Source organism: Zootermopsis nevadensis, unplaced genomic scaffold (genome assembly GCF_977971745.1).
Source record: "Zootermopsis nevadensis isolate Lab colony 2312 unplaced genomic scaffold, Znev_1.0 Znev_ptg000012l, whole genome shotgun sequence".
NCBI lineage: Eukaryota > Metazoa > Arthropoda > Insecta > Blattodea > Termopsidae > Zootermopsis > Zootermopsis nevadensis.
The window spans coordinates 926,318-948,872 of NW_028259144.1; the positions used below are offsets into that span (position 1 = coordinate 926,318).

General features: G+C 40.4%; 1 protein-coding gene and 1 long non-coding RNA gene across 7 annotated transcripts; one reads left to right on the top strand and one right to left on the bottom strand.

Annotated features, from left to right (window-relative positions):
- The first annotated feature begins 1,990 nt into the window (after positions 1–1,990).
- LOC110833331 (microtubule-associated protein 1 light chain 3 gamma) lies at positions 1,991–22,162 on the top strand. Of its 3 annotated transcripts, none has more exons than XM_022071268.2 (5): positions 1,991–2,246; positions 10,227–10,282; positions 15,278–15,384; positions 17,152–17,361; positions 20,574–22,162. In XM_022071268.2, exons 1-4 carry the CDS (start codon positions 2,174–2,176, stop codon positions 17,336–17,338), a joined length of 423 nt encoding a protein of 140 aa, XP_021926960.1. In that variant the 5' UTR covers positions 1,991–2,173; the 3' UTR covers positions 17,339–17,361; positions 20,574–22,162. The 3 variants fall into 3 exon arrangements, with proteins under 3 accessions (XP_021926960.1, XP_021926961.1, XP_087204425.1); XM_022071269.2 differs by lacking the exon at positions 1,991–2,246 and adding an exon at positions 3,733–3,862; XM_087348299.1 differs by lacking the exons at positions 1,991–2,246; positions 10,227–10,282 and adding an exon at positions 14,912–15,202.
- LOC110833333 (uncharacterized) lies at positions 3,098–14,694 on the bottom strand. 4 transcript variants are annotated; one of them, XR_015535003.1, is made up of 3 exons: positions 14,578–14,694; positions 9,665–13,456; positions 3,098–5,451 (listed from the first exon to the last, which is right to left on the bottom strand). It is a non-coding gene; the product is annotated as an uncharacterized LOC110833333 (long non-coding RNA). The 4 variants fall into 4 exon arrangements; XR_015535004.1 differs by lacking the exon at positions 14,578–14,694 and having other exon boundaries at positions 9,665–10,890; positions 12,721–13,776; XR_015535005.1 differs by lacking the exon at positions 14,578–14,694 and having other exon boundaries at positions 9,665–9,918; positions 10,498–13,776.
- Positions 22,163–22,555: the final 393 nt, after the last annotated feature.

The window sequence follows — 22,555 nt, forward strand, 5'->3', positions numbered from 1 at the left end:
TAAATGAAAGCAAAACATTTCCTTCAGTAGAAAGTGGCGGAATAAAACCAACAATACGATGCCACATGATACAAAGTTGTTCTGAAAGTTTGTTACCAGTAACATGATCTTATTGTTATCAAGATTTGTGCTCGAGGAGCAGAGTAGGTCATGACTTATTTCTTAATCCTGTCCTATTTGGCTGGTTTGTCCTGAAAGTAATAATGAAACGTCTTATTTGAGTGCTCTAATAACGAACTCTCTCTGATATGCGGTATGTATACGCTAAAAATAAATGAACTGCGTAAACGTTAAACTGCCTGGTAACAAAAATCAGAGCCATTTATTTCTAAACGCTCTCCGAATATAAGCTACTGAGAATAAAAATGGCGTGCTCTTTGTTAATCTTTACTTCATGACAATAGAAACTTGGTTGTCAAAAGACGTTGTTTAGAAACCAGTTTTATAATTACACTATTTTCAAATTTATTGCCTCATTGTTATTGTAGGCTTAAAAAACATGGCTTCCTTAAAATCAAATAAAACTGGCGATGAAGTATTCACATTATTTCAACTACGAATGCATAAACTATATGCACATTCTTGCATTAAAATTGTATTCAGTGCACCCAATTTACACTCTTAAACCACATTTTAATATTATCTCTCCATCAAAACCGAAGCTTGCCCAAGTGGTTCTTTCCTTCAAGGTTTTCATACTAGACGAAGAACAAATATTTATCCGTAAAAATTCCCTGAACTTTGTACGGATTGCTTTAGATTTAGCAACTAAGCGCAGCGGATGGTTAAACATTGTTTATCGACTACATAGCATAACGACAGTATGATTACGAACTGACAACAAAAGGTTCTGGAACTTATATGACGCATTGTCAAAACATGTGAGTAGTTCGTCAGGTCTGGGATATATAAGTCTCGGCCAGATGTTATTATTTTGACGGAATATTTTCGAGTTTTTCCTCAGTACCTCCAGAAAATTTTCCAGGTCGTAACTCACATTAGGCCTATATAGCTCCATCATATCCCTATCACTTCCAATCAATTATTTTCTGATCGTCGTATCATTCCGTTCTCTTAAATCTGTACTACTTATAGCGTCATAAAAAAGTAAGTGATAAAGGAATCCGCCCTCTTTCCAGTATCAACAATAACCGATTGTGTTTCCTGGTTAGTCAGTCAGTCACACCCTCGTTATATCAACGTGCATTGCACTGGCTCGGAAGGGGGAGAGAGCAACACGTGTGTTCGGTGCTCTGTGGCTGCACCGTGATAGTGACACGTGTGCCTTCTTGCTTGAAAATCGTAAACAAATCTTTTTAAGACTCAGGAGAAGGCGATAACTATAAGCAACTACTTCATTTCCCCAATCAATGCTATATGCCGTACCTATGTCGTCGTCAAGGAGATCATGAAGTGTAAACACAATATCTTATTGGAGGATCCATGCCTAATCGATTAGAATCTGTAGGATCAGAAGCGATTCCTTGTTTGGTATCCAATTACAGAATATAGTGTCACAACCCAGAATAACAAAACTAAAATAAACAGACAACAAGCAAAGAAAACAAATAAATACAAAACTAGAACCTAAATGAGATCAGGAAATATATTCAAGTTTCAAATTCAGGATCGATATATAATCGATACATTCATTATTGAATGCCCCCATTCTATCGACGATACTGTTTCGATAATTATTAATTCGATGTCGTAACGATAATATAGATCGAAAGGAAAAACAAGTTTGCAGAAAAAATAATCGATGTTCACAGACGTAAGTATGTAAAGTTTGGGCATGTTATGCTTTCAAATCAGAGAGACTGAAGAAACTGAAGTGAGTATAAATATTGACACATTGTATTTGAAAGAATCATTTCTGAGGCAGGTAGTGTGAGAAAAGTGTACTAAAAATACCCAGACGAAGAATGAGGCAGATTAACATTTGAAACGCGGCAGCACATGTGACGTGTAAGATAATGTACTTGTATCCTAGGCAACAGGCGGGGTCCGAGATCAGCCAATGAGGTTTCGAGACGTGTCAGCTACGAGGGCGGGATGTACACTACAGCAGTACACGGCGTGTAAGCCGGCAGAAGGTTTTCTGGTATCGTCGTGGTTGCAGTAAGTTTGGTATTGCGCTAGAAATAATATCGAATCGAGTGCTGTTTTAATAATGGAGATCAATTCATCGCCAAATTTCGAGAGGAAATTTCATATCAAGAGAACTTTCAGGAATAACAAAAAAGGTAAGTTCTAAATTCTGTTGTTAATGCTATTTAAGGACTGGAAAATTATTAATCTTGTTTGTATCCTATCATAAAATATTTTCATACAAAAATAGTGACCATTGACAAGGTGTGCATGTGTTAGGAATGTAGACATGTAGGTTAAGTGAGGGAAGTTGCTATGGACGTTTAATAACCCTATTTAGTTGCACAGTTATTTATTAAATAATGTCATTATATGTATTTGTCAGGTTTGTTGTTTTAAAACGGGTTTTTGTTGTGTATGCTTTCATTGACAGCTGAAGGAAGTGATGCGTAATAAGTGAGCATAATTACAGGTTTATTCAACCATATTTTAGTAATCTGTTGACGTTATAATGTGCTAGCGCCAACGTGGTGGTTGGGACAATGACTGCAGTTATATTGGGCAGTGGAGTTTGAGGTTAGCAAAGAAGCCGGCAACCCAACCTTTCATTGCGCCATGTGGCTGTAGTTACTGACATCGATACAGATGGCGCACTCGTCGATCAAAATTAAGATTTTACATCCACCCAACCCCTTTCATAAATCGATTATTTCCACGTCGTTTTTGTAAGAATTAACAGGGTGCAGTGATTAAACAATTAAGCTTCGTGTCTTCTGTGTGATACGCCGTTGATTGATGTATCGTGTTGTGTCATACGCGTAGGTTGGACAGCGTGTAATGGTAGGGTGATTTGAAAAATGTGTCTGGCTTTAAGGTAGGATTTCAGAATTCTATTCAAGGGACTGGAATTTTACGAAGGCGATGAATCAGGTGTCCACATTCGAACCCACGACCTTCCTTAATTCGGAACTGGTGAGGATTTATATTTTGAAGTGGTTTCATGAGATTGTCAGATCTTGTAACATTTATGGGAGCTATGTACACAAATACATATTATTACATTACTTTGATTCATAAGTACAATAAGTATATACAAGTGAATTTCAGAGTATTATAAACTTTCCACATAGAATAAAGTAAGATTTCACATAAAGTAATGAAGTGTTTAAAATAAATCCACACATTAAATAAATTATATTGCCCATTTACACTGTACAGTGGCAAGAAGACCTTTGAAAATATAATGAGTCATTTTAAAAATATATATAAATTCATCAACAGAGTAAAATGAGTGTGTATTTAAGTTTCTTTTTAATGCTACTTAAAATTGTGACTTACTTCATAAGACTCATGGGATTAGATACTTGACTGTTGATAATTTTGATGCCAGTGTAGAATGCACTTGTCTGAAAACATGAGAGATTGGAAATTAGTTTTTGAAGCTGAACCTTATTTGTTGTGGTAACACTGCGCACAGTGGAAATAGTCTAAAAATGTTCTTCGTTATTCAGAGTTCAGTTCAGTTAAGAGAATGTGTGTGTGTGAAAAGCTAAAATTTCTGATCTCTTAAATAGACTTCTGCATACATGTGATTGGTGGATATTGTTTAAGTGGATCTTAAATATGATGTTGATTGGATTTATGTGGATCAAAATATGGACGGTAGCGGGCTCTTGTGAATACTGTAATGCACCTCTGAAGACTTATAAAAGGCAGGGAATTTCCTTAATGAGTTAGTGACATTTAGCTTCACTAAAGAGGACTCTGTGAAGTAAGTTACATATTTTAACTCTTTGAAGCATAAAATGTTTTTGCTGATCAATTTTATAAAGTTTATAAAAACTGATTTTGCAACCATTGTAGCACGGGACAGCGCTTCCAAGTCTCAATAATAGGAAACGAACGTGGCAACTTTTTTTTTTAATATTATCACAGCGCGATTTATCTTATCGTTCTGCATTTAGTCATTTCTTATCAACGAATTGCACCTTTATCAGTGATGGGTCTCAGGGTGATGGCAATAAACAGGTACATTTGTACTGAACTGCAGTTGCTTTACAATTCACATACTTACAGTGCCATTATTTTATGTAGGCCGCAGTTTTGGCTGCGCAGGGGAATAACAACAATAATTCTACATGATGTTAATGTATACCATGACGGTTCAGAAGCCAATAAGTTACTCATTAAATTTAATTCAAAAAAACAAACAAACGAAATGTGTAATTAATTTAGCGAGATTAAATTAACATTAAAGGTGAGAAAAAAACGTTTTTTGAAGAATGCTGCTTAAAAATAAGTGTAAAAAAGACGCTGCATTTAAAAATCGATGTTCTGACTTAAGTATTAGCTTGTAAGTCGTCCATATATGCCCAGTTTGTTTTATTTAGCTTTCATATACTCTGATTGTGTGATGTTAAATGGTGATCCATTAATCTTTGTCACGTCACGTAGCGGACAAGTTAGAATTTGCCACGAAATACAAAATGTTTGCAGCTCTTAGCGTCAAGTTGGTTTGGTAAGATCTCAGGTTATCACCATGACTGTCTTATGAGATGTTGGACCGTGTAGCCTGATAATGGAGGCAGTAAGCTCCTCTCGAAACGCCTGTCACGGCGCAACATCCCTGAAGGCAAGCAATCAAAAAGTGTAAGGAGTTTCTTTGTGGTGAGGTGTCGGTATTTCCATGTTCAGTCCCGGGCTAGAGGACCGACCACCCCTTGTCGGCTGTCTGCCACAAGGACACGCCTCTCAGCAGGTGCTAGCCTTATCGGCAAACAATGCAGGCTCGAGGGTAATGGCGGTCCAGACAGATGACACGACAGCACAGCTGATGCAGATGGACCTTCTGATCGCCTCCTGTTGAGTCTCGTTTTGTCGCAGAGAAATACCGCAATATCGTAACCTTTCTCCTGGCAACAGCCGAGTCTGGCCCACATTGTCGCCGTCTTCCGGCGACTGGTTTGTCTTCGTGGCGATCTGTGGCCCACACAGGGGGCCGCTCACGCATTGCCACGCACGATAAAAGTGCGTCGTGCGGCCTCGCACGTAGTTGTCTGCGGGGCATTGACCTACAGACTATGCCAAAATGTTCGTTTCTGAGGCCGCACGAGGGGCCCCGTTGCCGGCCCCCCCTTTTGTCTCCGCGGGGTCTCTTCCGTTGTTTTAATGTTTTCGTAGTTCTAAATTGCCGACGGACGAAATCCCACGACGATAATGATCTTGGCACGTGCGCTTGGTTTTCCTGAGTCCTTCTAGTAAACATCCGGTTAGTGCCTTAAAGTAGTCCACGACCGCTTCCTTCCGGATCATTTACATTTCATTACTCGCTGTTGATTCGACGTTATGTGGTCGACGAAACTGAAAATGTCGTTGAAATAAACTATAAATAAACAAAAAATCGATGGTGAAACCAGAACGAGACAGTTTGGAAAACGGGAAATGCGATATTGAAACACGGTATTGCAGTTTGTGTAAAGTTACGGGTTTCGTATAATTCTCATTGAAAACAGCTTTTATTTTCTTAAACAGCGTTAACCAGTTGATCTTTGTAATGGTGAAGTGTCATGTTTTCTTCGCGGTACGGACTGAATTCTTATATATTATTTAGACGAGCCTCTGCTCCAAATGGTTAATTAATTATCAGAATAAATTATATTATTTCCTTAAACAGCGTCAACCAGCTCATCTTCGTAATGGTGAAGTGTCGTGTTTTCTTTTCGGTACGGACTGAATTCTTAAATATTGTTTTGCCCTCCTCAGGTCGAAACTGCGTACAAAAGATTAACGAGAAAGTTACACACGTGAGGTGGTTACATTAGATGGAGAATGTTTCAGAATCTGCGGTCAAGAAATGAAACTCTGACCTTTTCCAAGCCGCGTGCAGAAACATCCTTGCCTAGGGCACGCCGATGAGCGGTTTGAAGTTGTTACAAGGCTCTTTCTGGTCGAATGTACCGGGTGATTCCTTATTAGGCGAGTCCTGGCCATCTCAGAGTTGTTTAATTTATCGAAAAAGTACGGGCTGCAGTATATACACATGCGCCTTTGAAGAATAATTTAAATTAACAAGTTATTTTATTCAATGCCGATATCATTGTGTTCCTAGGGGATAAATCTCGCCCGTAGCATGGAAAGGGTTAATGTTTTATGCCGTCGAATGACGATGGTTATGCGTGTAGTCTATAGGGAGGGGCGCAGTCAATTTAAGGACGGCTGTCTTCTGGGATGTTGCACTGTTCTTAACCGACGTTTCAGAGGTCTATCCTCCCTCATATTTGCAGGCGTGAAAAGGTGAACAGAATTATTTCTTGGGTAGTCAGTCAGTGGCAAACAACCAAAGTAAGCAGATGGTTTCTGTAGAGATTAGAAAGTTGTTTCGCGAGTCAATACACTCTCGCAGAATCTTTTCAGAATGTTTGAGCAGTTCGTCGTGAAGATGGAAGGAGATGCTTGTTTCTTTGCAGCGGTTGAAGAGTCATCCAGCGAGAGGAAAAATGCCTTTTTAGGACGAATGCTACTTATTGTATTCTTTTTTATTTGTAGTGTTCTGTCTGACGACAGGTCCATATGAACAGGATCCTTCCATCCTTTTTCTCGGACTGGGACCTGTTCATATACGTTCTTGGCAGATGATCCAGAAGTGGTTTGCCATTGCCTTCTTCTGTGTGTGAATGGAGTAATTGTTGGGATGCCACGGAGGAAAACTCCGTGTTGTCTAGACCACGGCCTTGCCCAACACAAGTTATAAATTCGGGCACCGCCGGAAATCGAACCCGAGACCCCAGGATTACAAGGCCAGCCTTCTAACCGCTAGACCACCGTGGCTTTCGATACAGAGCTATTACTTGAAAAAGAACCAACAATACAGATATCTGCGGTGTATTTTCCCGCCTAATTGTTCGTCCTTGCATACAGGTAACGCAAGAATGTCTTAGGGCGGTATCGCACTAGGATGCCATGGCAGCGACACCAACAGCGATGCCATGGCGTCCAGCTGCCAGAAAAAGACGCCAGACAAGCTGCCAGCTTTCGACGCCAGTCGAGCGAACAGATGGATCAACATTATGAGATCACGAAATGAAGGGCTATTAGCAAGGAGAAATGTCCACTTTTATCACTTTTGAGAAAATGAGATTTACCTTTATCAAAACTACATACTTGGAGAGAATTTCAATTCTGTAACAAAGAAATAAGTAAGAAAAATTCTCCATACACACACTTTGCACGTCCATACCATTATTGAATTTGAAATATTTCAGTTCTTGCAAATAACATGTAATATTACATGAACAAACTTTATTTAATAAAACATTATAAAAGCAGGTTTCTTCTTAATTCACGTTATTTGTGATATATAGATAGATATATAGATTGCTAAACAAAGAAACTTAAAAATCAAGTTGCCATATTGGAAAGCGGCCCCACAAATAAAGCCATAGAAACACTTCTTAGCTAATTCTTTCTTTTCTACTGTAAATAAATCTCCAAATATTTCCACAAGTTCTTCCCAGTTTCTTTTTTTCAAGTCCCGGTTTGCGTATTCAATAGCAGACGAATCCCATAGTCGGGACTGAATTTCAATTATCAATCTTTCGGTGTCGAAATTATCCATGTTTGGAAGAAACAGAAATACACACAAGCACATTCACGCACGGACGTCAATGGACTGGCCAGACTGTCATGTGATGTTGATTTGGCCTTGGCCGTGGCAGCGATGCCAGTAACATTTGAACTTGGCATCTTGGTTGGCAGCGATGCCAAGTTGGAAGCGCTGCCAGACGGATGCCAAGTTGGAAGCGCTGCCAGACGGATGCCAGGTGCGATATATGACTACTAAATTAATGCATTGAGTTTGGCCAAGATGCTGGCAGCTGCGCCATGGCCTCCCGTTGGCATCCTAGTGCGATACCGCCCTTAACGTAGGAGTTGTTTGCTTTGTCTGCGGTACAAAACAATTGACTGCACTGTCACTTGCGAGATATCAGTGACTCAGAAAATGTTAGTTTAGGTCCTCAGCTGATAATTGCGCAAACATCTGTGTCACTGAACTGCAGAGAGGCGGATGGAATGCGAACCGATCTTGTGGTTGGATTCCCACAGAGAAAATGTAGATTAGAAAGGAAACATTTGATCGCCTGTTACGTCAGAGTTGTCTGTGGCGTTCGTCTGGCGTCTGCCTGACTTGGCGTCGTGTAGCGGATCCCCCTACGTTGTGCGGATGGCTGGAGATTCCCCACCCACGTAAAGTGCGCATTATTTTCAGATTAAACCGAAATTGGAATCTGGTAGAGACGGTACTTTCCAAATAAATTTACGTGATTGAACATATTCTGACGCGCGAAGAATTATCTGTCAAAATCTGCGCGTTCCAAGTCGTGTTTGCCTTCGAATGAGCTAGTTTCAGGCCTCAGTGTACTCGGTTGTTTTCTGTGTTCAGTGGCTGCATTCTTCTCCTTCTTCTTCTCCAGGTGACTGATGTTTCCGTGATAAGGAATAAGTCGGTAAGCAATGCCGCGGTTGAAAGTAATGTTTGTCAGGCGCCAGTCTTCTGGCGCGTGATTGTGAAAGTAATTATTTGTTTCACTTTCCTTCGAGAAAAAAAAGTTGTTGACTGACGCCTGAGGGTGTTCAGTGACCTTCTGCAAGTAGCACGCAGTGGTCATTACGTAGCATTTCTTGCTAATGAAATACAAACAGAGCTGACGAATAAAGAAAATGGCGTCATTGTAGAGAAGTGTTTGTGTAAGAAGTTTTGGGGTAGATTTTACAAGTTTACGCCAATTCCGTGTTTGGAGGGCGGCATAAGCTGTGATACGAATAACCAGTCGATCTTTGTAATGGTGAAGTGTAGTGTTTTCTTCGCGGTTAACCCTTTGAAGCCGAAGCTCGTATAAATATTACGTAAGAATTCAGTCCGAACCGCGAAGAAAACACTACACTTCACCATTACAAAGATCGACTGGTTAACCCTTTGAAGCCGAAGATCGTATAAATATTACATAAGAATTCAGTCCGTACCGAAAAGAAAACACAACTCTTCACCATTACAAAGATCGACTGGTTAACCCTTTGAAGCCGAAGCTCGTATAAATATTACGTAAGAATTCAGTCCGTACCGCAAAGAAAACACTACACTTCACCATTACAAAGATCGACTGGTTAACCCTTTGAAGCCGAAGCTCGTATAAATATTACGTAAGAACTCAGTCCGAACCGCGAAGAAAACACAAGACTTCACCATTACAAAGATCGACTGGTTAACCCTTTGAAGCCGAAGCTCGTATAAATATTACGTAAGAACTCAGTCCGAACCGCGAAGAAAACACAAGACTTCACCATTACAAAGATCGACTGGTTAACCCTTTGAAGCCGAAGCTCGTATAAATATTACGTAAGAATTCAGTCCGTACCGCAAAGAAAACACTACACTTCACCATTACAAAGATCGACTGGTTAACCCTTTGAAGCCGAAGCTCGTATAAATATTACGTAAGAACTCAGTCCGTACCGCAAAGAAAACACTACACTTCACCATTACAAAGATCGACTGGTTAACCCCTATGGCGCGTACCTTTTCTGAATTAAGGTCGAAAACGAAAATTCCGAATACATTTTGGCGAGATGCCTCAGACAGGGTCACTGCAAGGCCTCTTCGTATACCAGACGTCAGGTTTCCTGTTGGTTATGCAACCAAACCACACAGATTTCTGTCACATCGATGCACTGCGCTTGCGCATTGCAGACTTCACCTGCAGTGAGTGATAGGTCAGGAATGTCATTGTATGCGGAAGTAGTATCAAGGTCGTGTGCCAAGTGCGTGAGTACCTGCAACGAGTCACGTGACTGCCGTAAATGGGAGTCCCTGGAAGGTAAAAAAAAATATTTTCGTGAAGTATTCTCCGGAAGAATGAATAAATGGAAAGACAAGTTCCCTGAAGAACGTCTAGACGCCTACAGGGGTGGGGAAAATGCAGTTAAGTCCGGGCCGCGGCGGGTATAATCGAAAGGAATGAGTAAATACGAGTTAGACGTTCATCTGGGGCGCTTGTCCGAGAGGCTGGCAGATGTTAATTTGCTTTGGCGTCGAGGCGTTTTTGATCTGCGACTTACGACCTTGTTCTCGTTGTTTGCAGTGGACCGGAAGGAGGAAGTGGCCGTGATTCGCTCCAAGTTCCCCAACAAGGTCCCGGTAAGTACACGAACTCCATGTACAGGGTGTACCATATATGCAGACACAATTGTTAGCGGTATAGCGAGTGTGCCATGAGTGACACAGATTGCACCACAAACACAAATTAAATGGAGATAATGAATACGTAAGAGTTGGGAAGGAGACGGCGGGCCCAGGCTCGTGTCCAATGGTTCCGGGGTCAAAGCGGCCGGTGCGTGACCCTGACCACCCACCTGCATCTGGCTGCCTCCTCTCCCATGCAGATCTTGATGTTGCGGTTCTCAGTTAATTACAAGCGGAAACGTCGGTTTTCACGGCAGCGTTTAACTAATTAATCTGTCGAGTAGTTGTGGAGGCGAAACATCCGGATGTAGATCGCCCGGCCTTGGGAGGCCGCCGCAGTTTGATTGCACTGCATGTTGATCTCTGTAGCGAAGGTCGTGGGAGCGAGTACAGGCTTGTGACCTTCGATTGTGGCGTCAGTGGTTCGACAACTTGTCAGGGCTGTAAGCCTCCGGTACAGGAAATCGACGATATCTTTTCGCATAACGCTATCGAAGAAAGAGTGTTGGAGAGACCTCTCAGTAGTGTCATGTTGTCTCACACCGGGCTCAGGAGGTATTTTCCTGCAATATGTCAATTGTTTTTGTAAAATCACTCAATATTAGCTCTGAATTACATAAAATTAAAATTTGTCCATGTACGATACACGTGGGTTTCATACGAGGCGATCGAGTGTAGCTCTGGCGGCTTGCACGCTGGTCGGTCGATTTTCGAACCCTGGACTGGGGCAACGGGTTTTTTTTTTAATAATTCAACATTAGCTCTGAATCACAGAAATTGTGAAAGCAAATATATATAATTTTTGCGTTAGACTTTGAACTTGCGACCTGAAGATGGAGGCATTATGTTTGTCTGAAATGTTTTGTGCTGTGTGTTCTTAAAAAATATACAGCCTTGTGGGTATTAATTTTGTAGAAATTTTGTGAGTGAGACAACTTTGCGTCGCTTGTACCGAATCGAGTTTTCATCGTCCACTGTGTCATATATAATCGATTGTTCGATTACGTAACATGGCGGTCGGGCTTCTGTACCTGCCAACCTGTGTTTTATGTTGCGTCGTCAATGCTACTTCCGCGATGCCTAAGTTTCCCCCTCTGACCTAATTCAGAGTCCTGGTCCATGTCTCAGTATCACCCCTTAGTCACGTGGTGCATCTGTGGATTAACACCATTCCCTGCTTCTTACGCCCGAGTTAACTCGTTTAAGAGTACATGACGTTAAGAGGGCTAACACCAAGGTATTTAGTATTTCAGACGATACACGTCCCGCGTACCGTTGTGGCTATTAAGAAATCACAAACATTTGTTACTATGGAAATATACTGACAGAAGAAAGATGTTAAAAAATACTTTTAGGTCATCTAACGTATCTTCGGTGCAATCCGTGTGGCCTCTGAGCTTCGACCTTTCAGCAAAGACCTGCCAATAGCCATGGAAAGAGAGGTTTATTTTTGAAACGTATCTGTCTCGCTGTTCAATTTTTTCTTTCTTTTCAAAAACTGCCGGTGTAATGGTTCCATTGTTAGACGTGGCCTTCGCTGTTGTACCAACGGCCGATGTGGGCGTAATATAAACGCAACAGAATTCAGCATTGGATTCTTGTAAGTTAAATATATTGTTAATGGCCAGACATGTGTTTAAATCAAGCTGTTTCAATTCAACAGAATTGAACATTTTTAGTAGTCATAAAATTTGAATCAGTGATATCTTCCGAGGCTTCGCTGTTTTATTTTCTTACCTTGGCAAGGGCTCGTTTCTTCCTTCGTTAACACTTCGAGGCCATCGGTTTATTTTTACGAAATGACATGTCACGAGGGAACAGGGTTGCTTTGTCGTAAGGGAAATTTGGCTCACGAGACCATCTTGTGAGTTTGTCCGTTAACTCCTCTGTCTGCTGGTAGCAGTCAGCGCACATCTGCACATATTTCATTAACCTCAAAACAGATCAAAGACGAGCACAGCTAAATGTAAGGCCCCGATAGCAATTTTTCATATTCTGCCAACAGCCACAAAAATGGCGACCTCCCTAAAAACGTTCCAGCTCATTGTTGTACTGACGTGGTAAATTTCGTTAAGACAGGGAAGTTTATTGACGTATGCGCCACGTAAACGGTGGGTGCGTTCAGTACTTATTTCTTTCTTCAGGATTAAGTCGTATCTGATGTGGCTGGAAGGTCCAGATTCTTCCAACACGTCCTCCCCTGTCAGCCCAGCTTCCTACTCAAGACTTGATAACAAGGACACAAAACAAGGCCTCACGAACTCGATCAGTTATGCTTTATTTTTCACCCACAAGATTATACGAGCGTGTGTCATGTAATTTTCCACGAAAACAAGAATATTTGTTTACGTTGAGGGCAAGGGACAATGAGGCAAGATAAAAAATATATTTACACGAGAGATAGAAGTGGCAAACTTGGAGACATGCCCCCTGTTGCTAAGCAACTTCGACGGGCTTCTGGATCCTTGGCACGCTTTCCCCCCTGCCAACAATGAACAGCACAATAATAGATTTGATTTGAAGATGACTGCAGTTGAAGCAGTGCCAGGAACGGCCGTAAACACTGTGTTCAAGGTCGCGTCTTCTGACGGCGGATGCGGAGACCCTGAGCTACATTAACAGGGCCCCGAGCTCCTCTTTGTGCCGGCCCAATTACAACGAAACGAAGGCAAAATGTGCCATGGGCGAGTGGAGGTGTAGCTCCACGCATTCTTAACCTTGGTACGAAATGGAAGGAAGCGATCACCGGGGAAAGAACTGCAGACCCCAGAGCCCGTCTGGACACATTAATGGCCTCTGAGCGGAATCCATCCACGGTCGTCCATCCTGTATCCAAATCGTGATCGTACTGACTGAGGCGTGGGGCGAGGAATTGAAAAAACAATGGAAAGTACTAATTGTTCGGTCGAATGTCGGTAAGAGTAGAATATAGAAGAGAAAATGAAATAGAGGGAAGGAGGAGATAGCAGATTAAATTATCAGAGGCAACATTGAAGATGTCTGTCTTCTGGGATGAATGGTCGCCTTGGTGATGGAGGCAGCAGACATATCCGAAACGTCGTTCGCTTTCTGTCAGACTGTACGGCGCAAAATTCCACGAGACATCATCGTACTCGTAGCCGTGGGAACCTGAAATCTCACACAAGAGGAGCGTTAATTTGTTTTCTTTGCATTTCTGTCGTAACTGAGCAGTCACGACACCGAGTAAGGTAACTGTACTCCAGTCTGCAGAGTATCAAGCGAAGTAACAGGATCACGAATGAAATGCGACACAGCCGGTAGCAATGCCCCCAAGACTCTGAAGCCGAAGCTCGTCTAAATATTATTTAATAATCCAGTCCGTACCGCGGAGAAAACACTACACTTCACCATTACAAAGATCGACTGGTTAACCCTTTGAAGCCGAAGCTCGTATAAATATTACGTAAGAACTCAGTCCGTACCGCGAAGAAAACACTACACTTCACCATTACAAAGATCGACTGGTTAACCCTTTGAAGCTGAAGCTCGTATAAATATTACGTAAGAACTCAGTCCGTACCGCGAAGAAAACACTACACTTCACCATTACAAAGATCGACTGGTTAACCCTTTGAATCCGAAGCTCGTATAAATATTACGTAAGAACTCAGTCCGTACCGCGGAGAAAACACTACACTTCACCATTACAAAGATCGACTGGTTAACCCTTTGAAGCCGAAGCTCGTATAAATATTACGTAAGAACTCAGTCCGTACCGCGGAGAAAACACTACACTTCACCATTACAAAGATCGACTGGTTAACCCTTTGAAGCCGAAGCTCGTATAAATATTACGTAAGAACTCAGTCCGTACCGCGGAGAAAACACTACACTTCACCATTACAAAGATCGACTGGTTAACCCTTTGAAGCCGAAGCTCGTATAAATATTACGTAAGAACTCAGTCCGTACCGCGAAGAAAACACTACACTTCACCATTACAAAGATCGACTGGTTAACCCTTTGAATCCGAAGCTCGTATAAATATTACGTAAGAACTCAGTCCGTACCGCGAAGAAAACACTACACTTCACCATTACAAAGATCGACTGGTTAACCCTTTGAAGCTGAAGCTCGTATAAATATTACGTAAGAACTCAGTCCGTACCGCGAAGAAAACACTACACTTCACCATTACAAAGATCGACTGGTTAACGCTGTTTTAAGAAATAATCACGCGAAACATATAAATAGAAAAAATGACGTTACTGATTGTTAGGTATAATTACCAGAGGTCATTAAATGGTTAATTGCCTCAGTAAAGATGACTAACGGAGTAGATTCCCACCTGTGAGTCTCAGAACGTCGTGAGAGGATTTTATAAAAATCTTTCAAAGCAACCCCCGTGGAAATAAGTAGCGTGAAGTGGACTCTCATTGCGCCACACACACATTTTAAAAGGCTTTTGTGGTCACGGTGATGAAACAGGTTTAATCTAAGCAGTCGCTGTCTTTAGCAGAACCGCTCGCATTGTGTTTTCAGAAGGGGCTTGTGAGGTCAAAATTTTGCGTAGTCAGTGTTCTAGTAGTTGCGTTGTTTCGTGAAAATCTCCCGGTTGATTAGAAGGTTACTCGTTATTGAGCAAGGAAAGAGTTGCAAACTCGCTAACTTTCCAGTTCCCAAGCCAAGTTATTGGAAGACAACGCGGCTGCTTGAGAGATAGGTTGGCCGTCTGACAAATGCCAATTGCGGAACTCAATGTTGAAATTAATAGTTCAGTTTTGGCTCGTGGTTTGACGACAACTCCGCACTAGGTCTGGTACCTACCTAACCTGGCGCACGGTAAAATGCAGCATCGGTGGTCCCTCTATGTCTATTTGTGGCCTTCTGCACGCTTCTCCTCCATATTGCAAGGTTTAGTAACTTAAAATATGTCTGCGCCTTTCACAGTCTGTAAAGCTGTCTGCTCAGACTGTGTTATCATTTCAGGTCATTGTGCACAGATTCTATAAGGAGACGAATCTGCCCCAACTGGATAAAAGCAAGTTCCTGGTTCCCCAGGAAATCACCATGTCGCAGTTCGTGACCATCATCAGGTGGGTGATATGTAACCAGGCTATAATGAATAGCAAATGTACTGTTTCTTTCGAGATTTTCCTCAGGCCATCCAGGCAAATGACGATGCAGTACCTTAAATTAGGCCACGGCCGCTTCCTTCCGTATAATTTTAATTTTATTAATTCATTAATCCTGTCGTTCGAGGTCCGAGCTACTGAAAGCGACTTTAATTAAACCACATTAAGTACGACAGGTTATATTCTCGTCCAAGGGCCTAATTACGAATACTTTAGACGCCAATTTGATCTCTCAAACACAGGAATGCATTCTGCTTGGATAAATAATAGATATTTCCCAAGAAATGCGTTTATTGTCCAGATAGAGTAGATTCCGCTTAATTTGGCCAAAGTATTCCAGTCACTGTATATAGTGTTTAAATTATGTAACAAACTCGAAGGCCATAGAATAAGATATCAAAGGCTACATGCATTCTAAGCTTTAAGAAATGAAAGCTAGATAAGATTACGAAGGTCGTGGGTTGAATGTGTGTGTTCTGAACGAGGGTCGTGCTGTTTCTGTTTTGAAATAACCACGGCTAACACCAAATAATGTTGTTGGTAAGGTTTGTAGCGTAGGAACTGCTACGTCTCCTGCCCTCTGGGATTTCATTGTTGTTTAAGTTCTCCAGTACAGTTTGCGGCTTCTTGCAGACTGGTCCTCGAACTCTGTGCCAAGCCTTGCTGTTTCTCCCTGACTTTGTCTGCCGGAAGAATTTGTAACGAAAACCTCAGCGTCCTTGGGAAATTTTGAAAAGTTGACGCCCATGCCTGTGACCTCTAGAGAGCTGAAACTGTGCCAATGAAATGAAGAATCGACGCTAATAGAAACCTATAGTCCGTTTTGAAGTACTCGTATGTGATTACCCAAACGCGTTCCTTCCTGTTTCGTGTACCTCGTTGACCACCAGGTTCGGGATATGCAAATACGGTGTGTCCCATAAGTCCCAGGCGATAGGAGAACTCTTGTTATTTGGTGAAAAGTAAAGAGGAAACAGTTGTTTGCCAACTGTGTCAATAACGTGTGAACTAATGCGATTGAAAATAGTCGGTACATTCATTTTATTCATGGTTTATTTGGCAACACTGAGAAGCTGTGACAATATACGGGTGGGAGGGAAGTAAGTAGGCATTGAGAAATGGTTATAACCTCTATACTTCCAATGTATAGCGATTATTTAATACCTACTTACTTCCCAGCCACCCTGTAGATTGTGCCGAATATGGTGAATAATGAGTTAGAAAGAAGCGGTCGTGGACTAATTTTGAGGCACTAGCCTGCTTGGAGAGACTGAGGAAAACTGTTGTAATAGTTGTTCAAAATTAAATGCACCTAAAAAAAAGTGGTGATTTTTTTTTTATTCTTAATAGTGCTTGCTCTAAATATGTGTTTTTTGGTATGTCCCTGAAGCATGCTCAGTCAGCATACGTTAGTAGTTACCTATTAAATTTATGTTTTCACATTGAAGAAAGGTCTGGCCCACCGTCACTTTTAAATAGGCCCATCTGACCCTAAAGGAGAAGTAATGGCTACTTGTAATCTTGGGTCTTAACCATCTGTAAACTTAATTCTTTTTCACGTTTATTTGCTAATGCAAAATTAAATTTACTGAGACTTTGGCCCTGTCACACAGTGATCAGTGGAGTACAGTTTCAGGCGCACCTGTTTGCCAGTGGAATCGGGCAGACGACATGTTCACACAGCCGTTTTGCTTCCTCTTTGGTTGTAACGTCGGTTATGTATTACAGGAACCGCATGCAGCTGGGTTCAACACAAGCATTCTACCTCCTCGTGAACAACCGTTCAATACTGAGCTTGTCCAAAACGATGGCAGAAGTGTACAGCGAACACCAGGATGACGACGGATTCCTTCACGTCACGTATGCGTCTCAGGAAGTGTTTGGCTCTGGGGACTCTGGGACAGCAGGGCCCTAGAACTGCTGTGGCTGTATCAGCAGGTGACTTTTGACACATTAATAAATAGTTCCTGTCTGTAAAACTGCAGAAAATTCCGCATGCTTCCGTGGCATCTCGTTTCAACACAGACTACTCTAGTACGTAACTGACTGCATCGACCGGAGTCCTCAACTGCTGTAGAGATTTGCCTTTGTTCATAGAATATGGAGATCAGTTACTGTGCTTTCAAGATCCCGCGAAGTCCATCGGTGGGCTTCGGTAGTGGTTACTTCATTACTTTGTTATCTTCTTTTATTTGAAGATGTCCTCAGTTGAGTCATCGCTCACTGTGACAGAAATACTGAGTTTGATTGTGAGTGACATGATGTGATCTTTGATACAGGGTACAGAAAAGTGTGCACGTGCTCACACACACACACACACTGTGTGGAACTGAGTTCTGTTTGCATGAATTTTGAGTATGTTTTATCCAGATTCTGAATCATGAACCTGCATGTTTTAAATGTTTGTAGTTCCTGGAGAAAAGAAATGGTTTTAAGGGTAGGTCAGTGTGTGTTGTCCTCGTCTCGTCAAGCTGCCGGTTTTATGCCATAATTCAATCGCATTAAATAAGGGGAATTGCATTAGCATGATAAGTGGCCTTACCGTCTGCCAAGAAGCTGTCTGTGGCATCTGGCCACGTCAATGGGCAGCAGTGACTGGGAGAAAAATTTTACTGCGTTTATTGAGTCGGAGGTAATCTAAAACATGGCCTTGGTGTCATTTTGCTGATTTATTTGTTAACATGCGATGTGAGTCCTTTGTCCAGACTTTCATATGTTTTCAGCAACTGTTGTTTGTAAGTTAACTATTGCCAGAGTCTTTCTAGTTCTTTACTCTGAGGAAGTGCTGGGTCATAGGTCAAGTTCCTAATGAATACTGAGGTTGTGGTGACGATGGTGATAAGGATGAGTGCAGAATGGGATGACAGAGGGCAGGTGAACATGAAAGCCACCTGTGGCTGGAATATGATTAAATTCAGGCCTGTGTGTTATGAAACCTACATCTAAGCACCTGAGCTATGTTAACATCTGATATGAAATGCATTTTATATTCTGAAGCGTGTGACAGCAGATGACACAGGCCGCCTGTAATTATGAATGAATAAATAGACAAACTCTCAGTCTGTAAGAAGGAGGAAAAGATAAATGAATATTTGATGTGAAGGAAGAATGTTTAATGCTTAATTTGCTTCAATTTATGTTGCACACATAACAATAAATTAATAATTATATTACTTTATGATCCATTTGGATTCATCCGTCTCAGAATAGGGGATGGTGGCAGGCTTTTGTGTTCGCGGTAATGAACGTTCAGGTTACATAAAATTCGAGTAATTTCTCGACCAGCTGAGAATGCTGTTATTAGCTTCTTGATGAGGACTCTACTCCATGGAGTTGTTAATGAGCTAATCTGGCACATAATTTTTATTGTTATATTAAAATCTGTTAGATGTAACCTCAAGTGTACACTCTGTTACCATAGCTATATTTATAAAATATAAAAGGAGGTTTCATGTTAAATTTGTGAGATACTTATAATCTGTCTCCATACAAAATTTCTTGAATGGTTCGTTAATGTTTGATATGAAAATGAGAGCTGGATATTGATTTCACACAGTAATAATATCACTTTACATTCATAAAATATAAGCATAACAAAAGTTTTACAATTTTCCCAAGAGCTTCTAACACACACATTTTTAAGACCCTGCATGATGTGTTACTGCCGATCCTACTGTCGCTGGGGTGCATGACCGGCCTGTGTCTCTGACTGAGCTCTCAAACCTGGTGAGATTAAAGATATCTGTTGTGTCATTATTCTTATCTGTAAGGTTACATAATGCATTTTCCAAGAACATCCCCTCTTAATATTTTTCCTGCTTCCTAACCTCGCTTGCGTTGCCAGTCGTTTTATCTCTGAAAACTGAAATGTTATGCTGATGTATGCAGGAATTGCATGATTTCCTTGTTACATATTCAAAGTCTTAATTTGTGTTTTACAATATATTTTACTTCTTCTGCAATTCTGCATGCACACGTGTTCCTTCTCAGGAACAACATACAGCTCATTCTGATTCCCCAGCTGTTTGGTACATCTCATTCAAGCTTCAGTGGTAGCACTTTCGATAAACCTCGAAGCAACTCTCTGTTATAAAGGAAGGAGCTTAGAATTATCTTTTTTCTATATTAAAATGACCTTTGTTTGTTTCTTAATAGATCAAACTTTGTAAAAGTGTTCTGGAGTCGCAGAACAGTCGTTGTTGTTTGCAAGTGTATTATGAGGTTTTGTTTCTTTACAAGCTGAAGTTCCCATTTTTAACCAAGAGATCTTGAAAACAAACTTGTTGCTTATGTATTATATTAATTTTGTGTGTGTCTAAATGTAATAAACAATAATAAGAACCTTTAACCTTTTAACTGACAGATGAAAGTTGGTGCAGCACAGTAAACAACACTGAATTATTTTTATTATTCTCGCCATTATAGATAACCAAAGGATGTGACATCACGCATTCTCTACTATATTTTGGCACCCCACGGTGATAAGGTTGTAAATGGAAAATAAGTTAATACTTGTAACTACGTACGTGGCAAATTTATAAAGTCCTATATTTATAGTTTATATATTTGAATTTATAAAGTCCATAAATAACAGGAAATCTGCTAACTTATCACCCTAGTTGTTTAAATTCTTTCCAACCTCCTTAACTAACGCATTGACATTAGTACAGTGCAGTAAACAAATACCGAATTATTATTACTTATCATTGAATCCATATTTTTAAACTCGAAGAAAAGATGTTGTGTGTCTGTCTTTTCTGTCATTTACATCTGTGGTGCCACACACACTGATAAGGCTTTGAAGTGTCAAATAGATTGCTTCATGCATCATACCACACGTGATCCAGCAGACACCACGTAGAGATGATGAAGGAAATTGAGATACCAAAGATACGAGAGGAAACGGTGAACAGCGCACTCCAGCTTCATTCTGTGTTCAAATCTAGCCCATGAGTCCAGCTACTGAGTATTTTCCTAAGTCTCTCTAGACAGATGCTTGGTGTATCTTACGGTACACCACAACCGAGTCTTTCCTTAACCTTTCCATTTTATTCAAAATAACCTTCTCTTTAATTCTAACGAAATATAATTGCAATAAAGCAAGGAAAAAAGTAAATATTGACGTAATATTGGTGGTTTCTGTGTTGCAGCTGGATTGTTGCCAAGAGGTGTGCAGTTCCTCATACAAATATTCCGTGAAGCCTCGGTGACTGACGCAGTGTGGCTGTTTTTCCAGTTGTTGCCAGAGTGAGCCACAGTGTGGGCCAGGAGGACTGGAACTGCTTCGTGGAATTGCCACATGAACAGTGCAAAATGTGTTTTATAATAAAATCATTAAACAGTGGGGGTGGAGCAGAATGAATTTGTGTGTGGTGGGGGTCAGACAGACTTGCAGGATGTGATGTTTCGTCTGGCTACCATCTGAGATATGAAGTTACTGAGCCATCATCATATTAAGTCTTATTGAAGACAGTGTTCGTACAAGAGTGTGAAGTTTAAATTACAGTTTAAAGTAAGAATTTTGTCTAACAAATTACAGGCTTACTAGTAATTTCATGGTTGAAATCAGTTATTAAACTTTTATTATTATCATTATTATTAAGATAAGTCTATTCTAAGTACCATACAGATTATTCTTTGGAAGGGAACTTGATCTTTATTGTCTTTAATTTTAATTTTGGCCTCTGAATCATGATATTAAAATACTAGTACCAGATCAGTCACAGTTAGAAAACTGTAGTGTGATGCTTATAAAGGTTCAAATCATATTTAGGCCTTATAGTGCTGGAACAGGTTATATTGATGGGGTAAACGCTCTGTATTTGACATATCTGCCTTGCTGAATTGCTGTGGTAACTATCCCATCACGGCAGATGAAGAAATCAACAGTGCCAACTGTGGTGGGAAATATTTAAAGATTTTTGTAAAAGTAGTACTTTTGAATGTCTGCTGAGATAACGCTTTAAATGGCTTGATGTGGTCCACAGGATTACCATTTGATTTCTGACTCTCTTGCCAAGATCAAGAACGTACGGTGTTTAACCTGCCCAACTATTCATAAAGTCCTTGGAGAATGGCACTGAAAGCTTGTAACAATTTTCTGAACATAACTACACACACAGTCAGAAATTTTTAACTTGTTTCTGTTGAAATTGATGTTGGTACAGTAACTCTTGTGGTCAGTGGTCAAGCAGTGGTGCTTCAGTATGTATGTGGTCGAGCTTGTGTTGCACATTGGCTTTGGACATGGCTTTGAAGAATACCGGTGCTAATGATTGGTTTGTCATAAATTCTGAACTTGGTTCATATTTATTTTGTATGAAACAGAATATAATTCTGAGTCTCACTTCAAACACTACGCCTGCAGAAATGGAAATAAAACGTATTTCTGTATCTGAATATTTCTAGTTGGAAAATAAGAAAATTAAATAATTCTTAGGTGTGCATAAATATGTACTGGAGTTAACTGGCCAATTTTGATATGCTTCTGTTCTTTTGGAAATAAGTGGCAGTAACTCTTGAGGTAATACAAAGTTGGAGCAATGTTTGGTTGATTTACTGTGAGAGTTTATGAAATTGAGCTCTCTCCTTTGAATATTATATAACATGTATAAAGATGTCTTGTTTAAATGTTAATTCAGATATCACATATGATACCAAAGTGGGTTTTATGATATAAATTTCAATGTTTTATTATGCAAGACTGATTTTTTTTACATTAAAACAATTTGAAAGATTATCTGTGTTGATTATGTTTTTTTGTCAACTGAACCTTATTAGTTATTTACAATTATTAGTATATCAAATAACTCATCAATAAAGCAATACACTTAACGCAGTATTCCATTATGTCACTGAATGGTATTTATTTTCATTTAGATGTAACTCAAGTTTTCACTTGATCCTTTTAAAAGGGAGAATTTTGATCAAATATTCTGTGGACTAAACTTCATTAATCTGCAGTGGAGTTTGAACAGTGATGACATCATCAGATCTACATTGCGGATGGGTCGTGCTTACTGTTCTATTTAACCTTTTTGAACTGCTAAATGCATAAATTCTTATTAACAAAGTTTAAGGATTTAATTGAATTACTTATCAATTTCTGCATTCCACATGCTTCATGAGTTCT

Excerpts from the sequence above, each read along its gene's own strand:
- LOC110833331 (XM_022071268.2), top strand. The coding sequence starts at position 2,174 with ATGGAGATCAATTCATCGCCAAATTTCGAGAGGAAATTTCATATCAAG. Across the intron at positions 10,283-15,277 it reads AGTTCCCCAACAAGGTCCCG|GTCATTGTGCACAGATTCTA; the intron begins GTAAGTACACGA and ends TTATCATTTCAG. Across the intron at positions 15,385-17,151 it reads CAGTTCGTGACCATCATCAG|GAACCGCATGCAGCTGGGTT; the intron begins GTGGGTGATATG and ends TATGTATTACAG.